The 12,442-nt window shown below is 41.7% G+C and overlaps 1 protein-coding gene across 1 annotated transcript; it reads right to left on the bottom strand.

The window, feature by feature from the left end:
* Positions 1-734: 734 nt before the first annotated feature.
* Positions 735-11,780, bottom strand: SOD2 (superoxide dismutase 2). Its single transcript, XM_035108621.2, has 5 exons — positions 11,618-11,780; positions 9,352-9,554; positions 3,969-4,085; positions 2,054-2,233; positions 735-1,829 (listed from the first exon to the last, which is right to left on the bottom strand). The coding sequence occupies exons 1-5, from the start codon at positions 11,656-11,658 to the stop codon at positions 1,684-1,686; spliced, it is 687 nt and encodes a 228-aa protein (XP_034964512.1). The 5' UTR covers positions 11,659-11,780; the 3' UTR covers positions 735-1,683.
* Between the last annotated feature and the right edge of the window lie 662 nt (positions 11,781-12,442).

Consider the following 12,442-nt stretch of genomic DNA (forward strand, 5'->3'; position numbering starts at 1 on the left):
ATTTGCCACCTCTGCCGCCTAGCAGATGGTGGCAGCAGACACACACCGGCCTTCCCGTGTGCAAAGTCCCTTTGTTCTCACCTTTTTGCAGGATAATACTAGACAACCAGATTGCCATTCAGTTACATCAACTCCCCGATTAACTACTTGGGTAAAGGGCTACTTTTCTGTATTCACCCAGAATTGCAGCTTTATAGGCATAACTGTACAACATGGAAACCCCGCGTTTGATCTCCAGTCAACAGAACTTCCCTTCCCTATTAAGGCCATACTTCTCTTGGGATCCCATGCAATGACATAAAGAGGCCTGAATTTATATGACTATAAGAATGCATAAAGGCCCATGCATAAAGAATGCATAAAGGCAGCAGTCTCCTTTACAGGAACGAGTGAGGGAAAAATTGAGGATGTAGAACCTTAGATTAATAGGTGTGCTATTTTACAAGGTCAACACTGAAGAGTAGAACTGGTGAAAACAAAGAAATCTGGTAAAGTTTTAACACTGCTAATTCCATTAAATTATAAACATTTAGCTTCTGATCTATCTTCAACCATCTAATTCTTCCTTCTCTAACCCCACATATTATCAGGGACATAACGCAGGGGTGTAGCGTTTGGGGGGGGGGGCTGCTGGGAAAGAATAAAGATGTTTCTGTGGATATTGTGGTATAATGAACACCTCAGACACATATTTAAGGCCCTTGTGGGGCCTTTAAACATATTATTAAATCATGTAGCAGAGTAACTTCATAGATTTTATTTCGAGAGCAAAGTTCAGATTCCTAATCAAATACTGCAGTACAAAAAAGGAAAGCCAGTTACACCAATATTGGAAAACAATTTCATTATCCGTTATTAATACATCCTACAGAAGTAGCAAACAATTGGATACTTCCCATTTGAAGACAAACACACATATATTAAACACACTTAACCACAAACCTGATATCCTATACATTTGGAGCAATGCATCTTTCCAAGGTATTTTGTTTCCCCTTTTTCCACTTTCAGCAGGACAAAAATCATGAAAGCTAACCCACTGTTCTTAGCAGCTGACATGCATTAGGAATCCTCATGTTGTAATGAACAAACATTTGCAAAATTGGTTGTTGGGAAGACTACAATGAATTGCGTTTTACTCAAAGTTTTGGCAGGCTACAATATACGCAATATTCAATGGTGCCTATCCTCAAGATGAACAGATTTGCACTCCACAACAGGACTCCCCCTTTTGCACACCAACCTAATAGTCTGTAGAATGGCAACACCCCAGATGAGATTTGCAAGGGCTGCAAGTGGGAGAAGAGGAATTCTGCTCATAGTCTATAAAATGCTCTGAGAATGCTGCTATTTTGGAGTTTCCCTCTGAATTACGTACACCTTGAAACTCACTTGAGAGAGTAAGCAGCAACTCAAATATTATCAAAAGGAACCAGTTGTAATCCAATACTGATGTTTTATAAGGGATTGTATTCTTTCAGAATGAATAAAGGATTCTTGCTCTTGAAGAACAAGTGAGCAGTTTCAACAAATTAAGCAAACATTTAGCTAAGAACTTTCTTTTGATGAGCTTGAATATTTTAAGTGGTGGAGCAATTAGCAAACAAACTGCTAGAAGTTACTACAAAAATGATCAATGAATAACAGTGTTCTTTCTCTAATGATCCTGTACAGGATTTTGCTCTACTTTTTGCAAGCTGTATATCTCGAAGATACGTTTTCCCAGTTTATCACGTTCCAGATAGCTTTGAGATAGTCAGGTCTAACATTTTTATACTGGAGATAATATGCGTGTTCCCATACATCAATTCCTAGAAGGGGAACAAGACCTGGAAAAGAAGAGAAATATTTGTTTTTATTTCCTGCTCACAAGTAGCTCTTGATCAGAGAAATGCCCACTGTTTTGTTTCTTATCCGATCAGCTGTGCAAGTGAAAGCAGGGAGTCCTTCTTGCTTTGCCCTGGTGAGCAGAACTGTTGATGCCTGCTTTCATCTACCGCATAGCAAAATTTGTACCTTCAATTGTAGACAAGTTCCAGTTAGAGAAACTCACCTGTAGTCCCTTGAAGAGGATCCTGATTGGAACAGGCAGCCACCTGCAGTCGACCCTGTTCTTTATTAAAACCGAGCCATCCCCATCCTGAGCCTTGGACTCCAACTGAAAGAGTTGTTAACTTCTCCTTGAAGTTCGCAAAGGAGCCAAAATCACGCTTAATAGCTTCCATTAGCTCCCCTTAACAATTGAAAAGAATAATAACAATTCACACACAGAGCACACTCCATTAGCTTTCCATTTGATGTTCCAAAAAATCATTCATATTAATTCAGAAGTAAGGAGGATAGGTACAGGTGTAAATCTTACAATCGTCAATAGAAGGGAAGTTGGTTGGAGGATCACCAGTCCTTGATTTGCCAGTCTCAACCATAGCTAGTGGTACCTCAGCACAAGCATTAACAGTTACGTAACCCTACCTTGCTTCCTTCTTAACCAATCTCTGATAACAGTCTGAAGCTGTTTAACAGGGAACTCCAGTTAATGATAACCAGTTAACATGGATGATGCTAGAATACTTCCTGTGGCTACAGGAAGGGTGGGAGGAAAGCAGGGGCTGACTGGCGGGAGTGTGTGATCCTACAGCCTGCTGGTAACTGTGTAACTGTGGTTAAGCACCAGTCCTGGATGTAGATCTTTGCCTCGTCTCCCATTTCTACAGCATTTGGTACATTTGTTGCAATGACTAATCAGCTGTGCCCCATAATGTATTTTGATTTTCCCTTTGAAAAAATCTTATCATCCATAATGATCACAACCACCACCTAACATCACGACCCGGTATTACATCTAGATAGTTGTCCAGAGAACCATGGGAACAGAAGATAACAGTGTGAAGCTCATGTGGGCAACAGCCTGTCCACAAGCTAAAGTGCAAACACACATGCCATTTGGAAGAGGCTTAAGACAGGACATACCTACCATTACACTTTTCGCAGCGTTCTGCTTCCAAGAGTCACATTTAGTGTCGTAAGTAACACACAGCCATTCATGCATTACATTCATTGTTTTACAGATTGTGGTTCATCTGCAGGAGACAAACTGCAAGTCTAGTTTGGATGACACACTAAAACAAACCATAATGTTGCTCACAGCTGCATGTTCTCACAAAGCCACAGTTTGCCGTAACATTACATGCAAACTGAGCACTGTGTGTGTCAAATTTTTAAAAAAGCTTTTGATAAAGTGCCTCGCTGGCATTATACAGTCATACCTCCGTTTGAGTCCGCTGCGGTTTGAGTACTTTCAGTTTAAGTACTCCACGGACCCAGAAGTGTTTACTTCCGGGTTCTGCAGCGCGCGCACGTGCAGAAGCGATCTGCGCGGTTCGCGCACACGCAGAAGTGCTCTATCTGCGCTTCGCACACACGCTGAAATAGCACTCAGTTTAAGTACTTTTCGGGGAGCGAATGACTCCCAAGAACCAATTGAGTACTTAAATCAAGGTACCACTGTATGCTGCTTGGAGGCTTCCCATAGATTAGGCTAGCCACTGCTAAGACAGAATGCTGGACAATAAAAAAAAATTGTGAGGCAGCAGTGTGGGAGGCGTTTCCTGTGGTGACTCCCAATTTCTGAAATATCCTTTCATCTGAGGTGTGCCTGGTCCCATCTCTGTATCCTTTTCAAATGGGGGAGAGGTGTCAAGATGCAAGCTTTCTGTCCAGGTCTTTAATGGAAGAGAATGGGATCTGATGTTCCCTGCTGTTGTTGACCTTGAATGCTATTTAAGATGTTTTCATTGCTGGCTTCATGATAAGCATTACACACTTTATTTGCTGTCTTATGCTGTCTATCACCTACACTGGAACACAGACTAAAGATGCTGTATAATGATTTATATATTAGCATTTGGTCTGATCCAGTGGGGCTTTTCAAATGTCCTGGGTAACATTAAAATGCTTTGAATGCAAACCTTTTGGTTCTCCTCCACCATTAGGAGAAAGGTTTGTCCAGAAGATAGTGTGATTAATGTGACCTCCACCATTGAACTTCAGAGCCGGCTGAAGAGACACCTGAGCAGTCACATCACCTGCAGAAGACAGAGAATTAAGTGCAACATCTCTAGTAAGCCTTATCAGAGAACATATTATTCCTTACCCCGGGAGGCGTACACTCAGTTAAGAGTGTTAATTTGAATAAATGAATTGCAACTTAGAAAAGAAAGTAAAAATATAAATAATGGATTGGATCGAGACTGGCTGTTCCAGCAAAAGCTCCCAGATGGAGGAAAGAGGTGTATGAAGGGGGGTCACAGGGAGAAAGAGGAACTGACCAAACTTCCTCCTCTACTTTCTCTGACATGAACAGAATTCTGCCTACCATAACTCTGGATATTTTAAGAGTTGTGCCTTAATATATACACTAGTCTATATAAACCCACAATCTTTATACATATTTTGTGTGTGTGTGTGTGTGTGTGTGCGCGCACACGCGCACACACACTAAGCAAGAGTCCCTTGGCTGCATAGTCTGCCACTATTCAGTTGCCACCAACCAGGGTGGATTTGATTTAAATCAAACTGATTTAAATCACGATTTAAATCACTAGTCAGTAAGGCTCGATTTAAATCATAGTTTTCTACATAAAGACTAATTCTTGCTGGTATAACTTTAATATGCAAGTAGATGAAGATTTTTAGAATAACAACTTTTCATTTTAGTTTTTTATCCCCAGTTTAATAGGTTAATCATTCATATTTGGACAACTTTACTGTTGTACTTAGGAAGAAGAAAAATAACCATTACCTTAATAATAACAATTTAAATGGATTTATTCAACTGAAACAATAACATTACAACATATGTTATTTGCTTAAACAAACATCCATGTTTGTTAACTAATTTGGCTAAACAAAAACAAAATATATATATTTTAAGAAACTTAGACTGTCAGCCCAGCCTACACATGAAAAACCTAAATACTGTCCACTCCAAACAATCAGAAAAATATTGTTTCTATTCTATTCACTGAACTTCTTGAAACTTAGCACTGAAGGGGTTGTTTCTGTATTCATAGGTTTGTAGAACAATAGGATTAAGGTCTTTTTCTCAACTCTGTTCATGTTATAACATTTTTGCTGTGAAGAAGAGGCATGTGAACTCTGTTGAGTCAAATTCAGTTTTGAGAATTGCAAAAGTAAACCAAGCATCTGTGATAATATCTTGTAGGCAGAGAAACTGACCAATAATCTTACAAAAACCTCTGGAAGAGCATGACATTGTTAATGGATTAATGGAATTTATTTACCCAAAAAATTAAACATATGCAACCTTATTCTACATAATTAAAAAAACTAATCTTTAATTCGTGATGGAATAACCTTTGGATGGCAATATATTTTCCTCAAAAAGCATTTTATTTAAAAAAAATCTGATTTAAATAAAAAAATCGATTTAAATAAAAAAATCTGATTTAAATAAAAAACCAATTTTTTTGATTTTTTTTTAAAATCATTGATTTTTATCCACCCTGCCACCAACCATTCCTCAAAGTCTCTTGGAATACATAGACCATGGGTAGGCAAACTAAGGCCCGGGGGCTGGATCCAGCCCAATCGCCTTCTAAATCCGGGCTGCGGATGGTCTAGGAATCAGCGTGTTTTTACATGAGTAGAATGTTTCCTTTTATTTAAAATGCATCTCTGGGTTATTTATGAGGCATAGGAATTTGTTCATTTCCCCCCAATAAATATAGTCCAGCCCTCCACAAGAGCTGAGGGGCAGTGGACCGGCCCCCTGCTGAAAAAGTTTGCAGACCCCTGACATACACAAATCAAGAGAGCAGGTCCATCTCCAGTCATTTGCCTGGGGACACTCAGGCAAGAAACTACCAGTTTCTCATATTTTAAAGGAGGATATGGCAATACTAAAAATGCTTCTTCCTCCAGCCCAATTTATTTCCTTCTTTAACATGTTCCCTTAAATGAGTTCATATTACAATGAAGATGTGAGGAATGGCAGCACTGACCCTCAAATTCCTTACATAAAATTGCTGAGCCCAAATTTCTACATCTACTGTACTCTCATAGGCTGGGGAATAACACTTCAGAAATACTCCTTAATTCAGGCAAACTGTGGCATGTGCTTCCCAACAGAATGAATATGCTGTAGGCGATCCTCAAGTGCAACCATGCTGCATCATTATGCTCCCTTCCAAATGAGTTGAGAAATTTGTACTTTCTGTCTTCTGGAGCTTCTCCAAAAGCTACAACTCCTGTTCCCAAGTCTTGCTTGGCTCCCTCCAGTGCTGCTGAGCCATTGGGACATCAAACTAGCTCCAAGGGGCTACAGCTACCGCTTCCCTGTCCCAGCTGTGAGAAAGGGGCAGAAGAGCTTAAAATGAGAATGAGAGGACTTCTAGGCAGTATGAAAGCAGACACAAGGGACACCGTCTTTCATCTGCCTACCCCTCAAGCACAGTCCTAACAAAGAACTCTACAATTCCATAATTCCTGGGAACTGCTGCTGGTAGAGTCCCTTCTGTGCCAAGCAGCCAGGATAGGGGAGAAGTCAGCAGCAGCATGCAGGAGTGTTGAACAAGGGGTGGGGGGTGGGGATAAGCCTCAGAAATTTCCCAAGCCATGGAAACAAGCAAGGATGCAACTAAACTAGTGCTCGGCATTCCCAGTCCTTTTCTTGAATGCTAGATTAAGTAAAGTGTGCATGTAGAGAATAGCGAGGGCAAAAAGCTCACTGAAGAAGACTGGATCTTCAGGGGCATCAGTTGTGTTGGCTTTACTGCACTGAGAAGCATAGATAAAAAGCCTACAGACAGTCTCACTCCAATTACGGTAGCCAGGCCACAATTAGGCTCACTAGAACAGTGTTTCTCAACCTTTTTTGGGCCACGGCACACTTGTTCCGTGAAAAAAATCACGAGGCACACCACCATTAAAAAAGTTAAAAAATTTAACTCTGTGCCGCCCTATATTATAATTATGACTGTAAGAAACACTTGCCAAATATTGCTTTCCGGCGGGTTAGTGTTGTGTATTGGCGGCCGCCAGGCTCGTTTGCACTGAGCTTTGGGAAAGAGGGGGAGAAATATTGCTTTCCGGCGGGTCAGTGTTGTTCATTGGCGGCCGCCAGGCACGTGACAATGCAAATCGCCCTTCTCGTTGCCGCACGTCGCGGCACACCAGCCAGCGTCTCGCGGCACACTAGTGTGCCGCGGAACAGTGGTTGAGAAACGCTGCACTAGAACTAGGGCAGCTAACATGTGTCTGATTAATATATAATCCATAACACAAGTAAATCTGAACTGCTAAAGTTACAAATACTTGTTTAAAATACTTATACTCCGTCCTAGCAGCTAATTTAAAATCTAAAGTAATAAACTTTAAAACAATTTAAAATTAGCAAGAAATCCCAATCAAATCATGTTAACAGCAGCCAGAAAAAAGAAAGTAAGTTTTCAGCTTCTTTAAAAAATAAACACCCCAAAGGCAAGACACCCAGAGTAAGGTTCTATTTCTTGTTGCCTGTCTTACATTGGAAGATGGGGGCACTTCAGAGATGGTTTTAATACTGCTTTTTGCACTGAAGTATATTGGACATATTTTTGAACTAATATTTACGCAACAAAAATGTGTATGTACTTTATGAAGTTTAGGTTTCCTCTTTTTTAAAATTCAGAGCTTAGATTCTGGAAACTGACAACTGTTTCATCTGATTTTCAAAAGAGCCTTCCTGCGTTACATTGCAACAGAATGCTCCTCTGATGGGAGAGCTGTTGTGCAACTCAACACAAACTGGGATTCAGTGTCTCTTTCCACAACAAATCTGCTTTGCACCCACTGACTGTAGATTTTCTGCTTCATGTAGTTTGAGTGGAATACTCTTGTACGGTGGGGTGGACTAAGTATCTATTGACAGCACTCAGAAAGTGCTCTTGGATACAGCCTAAAAAGAAAGGGAGTAAACAGCCCATTTGCTTATCTTGAAGCTACCAGCCAAAAGGCATTCCTGTCTCCGCTCAATCATTAACTCTCATAGCAACAGTTATTTTCCTCCTTTCTTTCTCTGTAAAGCTTGTGAGGAAAATTACAAAGAAAAACTGTGTAGAGCCCTGAAGTTGTATACATACACTGTAGAAAAAATAAAAACTTGAATTGCCTTCTTGAATACTCCACAATGTTGTTTTGAAAATGTATTGAACAGTGCAATCCTATAATTCCTCAGAATTAAATCCCAGTGATTTCAATCAGCTTTACTCCCAAGTAAATAAGTATAGGATTGCAACCAATGTAACTTGACATCAAAAAGTTTACAGCTCTATTGAAACCACATGGGCATTGCAGAGGGACAATAAGATACAGTGGTACCTATGGATACGTACACCTCTGGTTGTGTATCCTTCAGGTTACGCATGCGGCATACTCAGAAGTATTTTTCCGGGTTTCGCCGTGCGCACATGCACAGAAGCGCTCTACCACGCTGCACACATGCGCAGAACAAGCACCTCCAGTTGTGAATTCCTCGGAATCCGACCGGAGCAAGTCCACATGTGTTGCAATTCTTCAGTGTTTGCCTCTCAGCAGCTTCCCCATGTATCATAGGTGTTTTAGTGTGAGAATGTGACACTACAGCAGTTTGGAAGAAAAGCCAATATTTCTAACATTATATATTTCTTTATCATTCCCCAGCCTTATGCCTCCTTATAAGGTTCTGAAATACTAACTGGACTCAGAAGAAATGCACCACATTTTAAAACAGCCTATAGCGCTTGAGTTTAAAATTAGTATCACAATGTTCCATGGACTTCCCATTTAATCACATTAGTATTAATGCAAAACTCTGGATATTTCATTAAAATCTCAACGTTTGATAAGAAATTACATTTTAAATGTAACTACTGTACAAGGTATAAGCGTTGCTTTAGATACACCATAGTTTCAGTCACAAAGAACAATGCAATTCAGCCTTAACTCTAAAATTAAAAAAAAAATGGATGGGAGGTACAAATTCTGAGCCTCATCTGCCATTCTTGTGGCAATTGCTAGTTGGACAAGGTGACAGCTGTGCTATAATGGTACTCCTATTGTACCAATAAAGATGATTTTAGTACAGACATCTTTCTAGTTACAAGGCTTCAAATTTCATTACAATTAATTCTGAGATCCTACGCCAGGAGTCTGAAATGCTTTCTGGAGCTTAAGGTGTAAACCATAGCCCCCCTCCACTGCAGCTGGCCACTTTATGAAAACATGACTCAAATAAGTACTGTACAGTACTAACTTTAGCATAAGAGACGACATGTGGGCACACACTGACAGACATGTAACACAGAAACATACCTTTTGCCAAGGCCTCTTTGTACTTTTCTTCAGCAACATTCAGATTGTTTACATATGCAGCATGATGTTTACTGTGGTGAAGCTGCATAATTTCTGCACTTATGTGGGGTTGCAGGGCCCCATAATCATAAGGCAGGTCAGGAAGAGTATGCTTTTGTCTAGATGCCAGACACCCAAGAGGTGCAATCAGTTTACTGCTATTTCTGGAAGAGAAGGAAACAAAAAAATATATTGCAAGATTCTTATCTCGCTATATAATTTGACAGCCAAATTCTTTATAATTTCTTCTTTTAGAATGTTAACTTATCCTCACAGCTATCTTCATCACCGCTAGCCCCACTTAACTGTGAACCGAGGCTGAAAGGGCCTTGAACTTAAGTATCCCACAAGCAGACATCAATATCACACGTTGAACATTGAGGAACACCAAACAGAAGCATCAATGGCAAATTGCAGAAATACATTTGGCGGGGTGGAGACTGAATCAGAGAAAAAAGGAGCAAGCAATGGTGCAATGGATTGCCAAACCCCCCCCAGGCACCCACCCCCCTTTTTATTTTTACTGTTTTTGCCAAGTGCATAAAGGCTGAATGTGCACAAGTTAAATGCATGTAAATTCACGCTTACTGTACATGCCTGAACTCAAATCTTTAAAAGGGGGGATGGCCTTACACACACACACACACACCACTTGCAAAAACATTTCATCAGTAGCACCCCTGTGTTGACAGGGAATCTGGCTAATTAGGTCACGTAGTTCTTCTAAAGAGAACACAAGAATTTCTACTTACCAGCTTACCCCTTCAACATAAAGTATCACTGGGATCATATTTAAAACTCACTTCACTTGTTTGTCTTGTGGAGAAACTCTTTTTAACCTTTTCAGTACAGCATCTCTAACTGGAGATAACTGCATTGCCCTTTCACCAGATAAGGCTGTGTTTATACATAAATTAATTACAGACATAGCTGCCAAGTTGTCCCTTTTCTCACGAGGAAGCCTATTCAGCATAAGGGAATTTCCCTTAAAAAAAGGGAGAACTTGGCAGCTATGATTACTGAAGAAGAGTATGTAAACTCCCCACCAAAAAAAAGATTGGCAAATTAAGTTAATGGAATATGCAGAGATGGCCAAATTAACAGGCAGACTCAGAAATAACAATAACAAATTTTTAAAACGAATGGGAAATTTTTATTGCATATATGTCAAAGCACTGTATACAAGTTGATACATCAGCAGGATTCTAGAAAACATTCGCAATATTATAATACTGTAATAAATAAAAACAGATACGAATGGAGGGAAATATGACTAGGACATGCATGAATTAACAATGAAATAATGGAACCATGGATAGGGGAGAGGGAAGTCAAGGGATTGTAGAAACCCCGAATTTCACTATTGTGTTGATTCTATAATAAACAGTATGTAAAATGATACCGTTGATTTTAATTATTATTATTATTATTATTATTATTTTCTTAATGTTTACTGTTATAAGATGTTTGGTATAATAAAAACGTGTGTGTGTGTGTGTAGTATGTAAACTCACCCTGCAAGTTGTACAAAATCCTGAATAACAGGGAATTAGCTTCTTGGTCACACAGTCACTCCGCTAAGGGCTCTCATTTCAAATCCACAACAGATTTTTTTTGGGGGGGGGGAGTTTTAATATTCTTTAACAAATCTAAATTACAAGATGTCGCTGACAAACAGAACGGGCTTAAACGCTTAGCTCTTAATGCGAAAGTGTAATAGTTCAAAGTTACCGGAAAACTCTTTTTCCTAATCCCAGCTATAAATGAACTGGGTATACTTCACTTCCCCGAAATGTTTATGGGCATTCTACAGTTCCCCACTCAATGTTAGCTTCACAACAACCCTATGAGGCAGGCCGAGAGTGTGCAACTTGCCCAAAGCAAGCAGCCCCGTGAGCCCCACGACTGTAAAGGGAGCTTTGCCGGAGTCCTCGTGCAATAGGCCAACCAAGCACCATATTAAGCGCATATTAAGGGGGCTCCCACTTTTATCCACTTGGCGAGCGAACTCCTGCATGAGCCGCAGATTCCTGGCTCGAATTGGGGTCCGGTTCCCCCTCGTTTCCCTGACTCCACGGCGCCAAGTCTCGCCCTTCACTTGTTCACCTCCCTCTTCTGCCCCGCCCGCTGTTCCGCCTCTCCTTTACCCCGATAGGGCCCACCACGCCGTGCCCTTGGCCAGAGGCAGCTCAAGGGCTTCCAAGCGACCCCGCCGCCGGACTCTCACCTGCAGCCGCCCAGGGAAACCAGCCGGCAGAGCAGCATCATGGAAACGCTGCTTGGAGCAGGAACAGCAAGAGAAGCGCCAGAGGAGACGGCCGCGCTCTGCGCCCCAGCAACCTCGCTCGCCTTGCCTGGCTATCTGGCCGCCTTGTTCCGCGAAACGCCTGCGCGGCCCCTCCTCTCCCGGCTGCCGCTGACTGGGGCGGGGACGCTTCTCCGTCTCTCTGCCCGCCAATAATGAAGAAGCGGCGGGCCGAGGCGCTGACGCGGGCGAGGCAAGGGCAACTTGGCCTCGGCGCGCTTTGAAAGAAAGCGGCCTTCGCGACAAGGCTGCGTCTGCTAAGGTGGCCGCCGGCCGGGAGAGCCTGCCAGCGACCTGCCTTCTTCCAACAGGCTTGCAAGCGACGGGGCTGCGGCGGGCCTCTTCCATCAGGAGCAGCGCGGGAGTTTCCATAAAAGCGCCTTTGGATGTTGCGAAACCAAAGAAAGCAGAATGCATCTCCATGCAAAATTTGAATTCTCTTACTGCACATTTAAAACCAGTGCTTGGCCGTAGAGAGGTCTGCTCACGACTGGCATGCCCCTCCAGTCTCTTGTCAAATAGCTGACAAGCGCTGACTCGGTTAATGTCAGAAACAAGGAGGTGGTTATTGCTATCCCCAATTCGCCTCTGTACTGGAGTTCTTGCCTGCCCCATAGTGGCCTCCAAGGCTGCTTCTCCCTAAGGACCCCCCTCCCCTTTTAGGGGCTCCTCCTCCATGCACAGCACCCAACGGCTAATAATATCGCTTATATAAGAATACAAGCATGCCATGAAAAACACCTCTAA

This window comes from Zootoca vivipara, chromosome 3, assembly GCF_963506605.1.
Source record: "Zootoca vivipara chromosome 3, rZooViv1.1, whole genome shotgun sequence".
Lineage (NCBI taxonomy): Eukaryota > Metazoa > Chordata > Lepidosauria > Squamata > Lacertidae > Zootoca > Zootoca vivipara.

Coding starts and splice junctions, on each gene's coding strand:
- SOD2 (XM_035108621.2), bottom strand. CDS start 11,658: ATGATGCTGCTCTGCCGGCTGGTTTCCCTGGGCGGCTGCAG. Junction 9,555..11,617: donor GTTTCCCTGGGCGGCTGCAG/GTGAGAGTCCGG, acceptor CTTCTCTTCCAG/AAATAGCAGTAAACTGATTG. Junction 1,830..2,053: donor TCCTCTTCAAGGGACTACAG/GTGAGTTTCTCT, acceptor CTTCTTTTCCAG/GTCTTGTTCCCCTTCTAGGA.